This window comes from Penaeus monodon, chromosome 19 (genome assembly GCF_015228065.2).
Source record: "Penaeus monodon isolate SGIC_2016 chromosome 19, NSTDA_Pmon_1, whole genome shotgun sequence".
Taxonomy (NCBI): domain Eukaryota; kingdom Metazoa; phylum Arthropoda; class Malacostraca; order Decapoda; family Penaeidae; genus Penaeus; species Penaeus monodon.
The window spans coordinates 27,093,436-27,095,443 of record NC_051404.1 but is presented as its reverse complement, the minus strand read 5'-3'; the positions used below and the strand labels follow the sequence as shown (position 1 = coordinate 27,095,443).

Genomic DNA, 2,008 nt, shown 5'->3' with positions numbered 1-2,008 from the left:
AGGTATAAAATATCTGTCTCATCTTTAAAGATTAAGAATTGCAGACTGAGCTTGGCCCTGTGGTATAAAATGCAAGAAATAAGATATTTTAAATTCAAAATTCATGTAATCCCATGCCTGTTATTTGTGATTTAAAGTGAATTTCTGTTATCTGTTAATGATTTCGCATTTATATACAAGAATCTGATGTAGCAGACTAAAAATATTCCTACAGCAATTTTATTCTAACACAACAATCCATTCATGATAGCCGAGTAAAAAATTGCATCACTGGCAATGCAAGAAACATGGTTGGTTAAGCCATGATGATATAAAAACACAATTCAGGTTAGAAAATGCAAAAATGACATGTTTCAAAATGTCCAAAATTTGAATTCACAGCCTTATGAAGTAGTAGTGTCCCTTAAGTTCCTAATTATGGAAGTGTTCTTTTTTATAAAAACACAATAGGCTAGTGGCCTTATGAATCAAACATGCATTTCACAAATTTGACAACATACAAGAAACTCATCTGTATAACTATATGACAAAAGTTTAGACAAACTCTACAGCATAATATCATTAACAAAATGACTGTTGAAAGACCTTTACTGGAGTCTAATAACAAAACACTACCTGGAATTGGGAGGCGAAGAAGAGATTTCTGAAAGTGCATGTAGGAACCTTGGACTTTTGGATATATGATAGCTATCATCTTTAATAGAAACACTCTGGCACTGTAGATATAAATCAAAATCACTATGTAAATACTTGTTACAGCATATATCCTCATATAAATAGTAGTAGTGTTAATGAAAAAATATAATTCTTAAAATCACAACAAATCAATTTCATAAAAAGACAAAACTCACACAAAAGACGTGTGAAACGGTCGCACAAACCGCCTCTTCCCAATGGGTGAGACCTGTGAATATTTGCAATAATTGTGAAGATATGTAATGGTTTCTATGTAATATCATCATATAAGCCAAGCCAAGCAAAAAATCATCATCATCAACATACTTAAACTTAGTATGTTGATGATGATGATTTTTTGCTTGGCTGGCTTATATGATGATATTACATAGAAACCATTACATATCTTCACAATTATTGCAAATATTCACAGGTCTCACCATTGGGAAGAGGCGGTTTGTGCGACCGTTTCACACGTCTTTTGTGTGAGTTTTGTCTTTTTATGAAATTGATTTGTTGTGATTTTAAGAATTATATTTTTTCATATCAGTACTACTATTTATATGAGGATATATGCTGTAAACAAGTATTTACATAGTGATTTTGATTTATATCTACAGGTGCCAGAGTGTTTCTATTAAAGATGATAGCTATCAATATATCCAAAAGCCCAAGGTTCCTACAATGCACTTTCAGAAATCTCTTCTTCGCCTCCCAATTCCAGGTAGTGTTTGTGTTATAGACTCCAGTAAAGGTCTTTCAACAGTCATTTTGTTAATGATAGTATGCTGTAGAGTTTGTCTAAACTTTGTCATATAGTTATACAGATGAGTTCTTGTATGTTGTCAAATTGTGAAATGCATGTTTGATTCATAAGGCCACTAGCTATTGTGTTTTTATAAAAAAGAACACTTCCATAATTAGGAACTTAAGGGACACTACTACTTCAGTAAGGCTGTGAATTCAAATTTTGGACATTTTGAAACATGTCATTTTTGCATTTTCTAACCTGAATTGTGTTTTATATCATCAGGGCTTAACCAGCCATTTTTCTTGCATTGCCAGTGATGCAATTTTTACTCGGCTATCATGAATGGATTGTTGTGTTAGAATAAAATTGCAGTAGGAATATCTTTAGTCTACTACATCAGATTCTTTATATAAATGCGAAATCATTAACAGATAACAGAAATTCACTTTAAATCACAAATAACAGGCATGGGATTACATGAATTTTGAATTTAAAATATCTTATTTCTTGCATTTTATACCACAGGGCCAAGCTCAGTCTGCAATTCTTAATCTTTAAAGATGAGACAGATATTTTATACCT

At 31.8% G+C, this 2,008-nt stretch overlaps 1 protein-coding gene and 1 pseudogene across 1 annotated transcript in view; one reads left to right on the top strand and one right to left on the bottom strand.

The window, feature by feature from the left end:
• The window catches only part of LOC119585374, a 17,640-nt pseudogene extending 16,868 nt beyond the window's left edge, over positions 1-772 (bottom strand).
• A 121-nt stretch (positions 773-893) lies between these two features.
• Positions 894-2,008, top strand: part of LOC119585373 (carnitine O-palmitoyltransferase 2, mitochondrial-like) — an 11,830-nt gene continuing 10,715 nt past the window's right edge. The window contains 3 exon segments of the mRNA XM_037934041.1: positions 894-897; positions 1,109-1,160; positions 1,296-1,399. Coding sequence (XP_037789969.1) covers positions 894-897; positions 1,109-1,160; positions 1,296-1,399 — 160 coding nt within the window.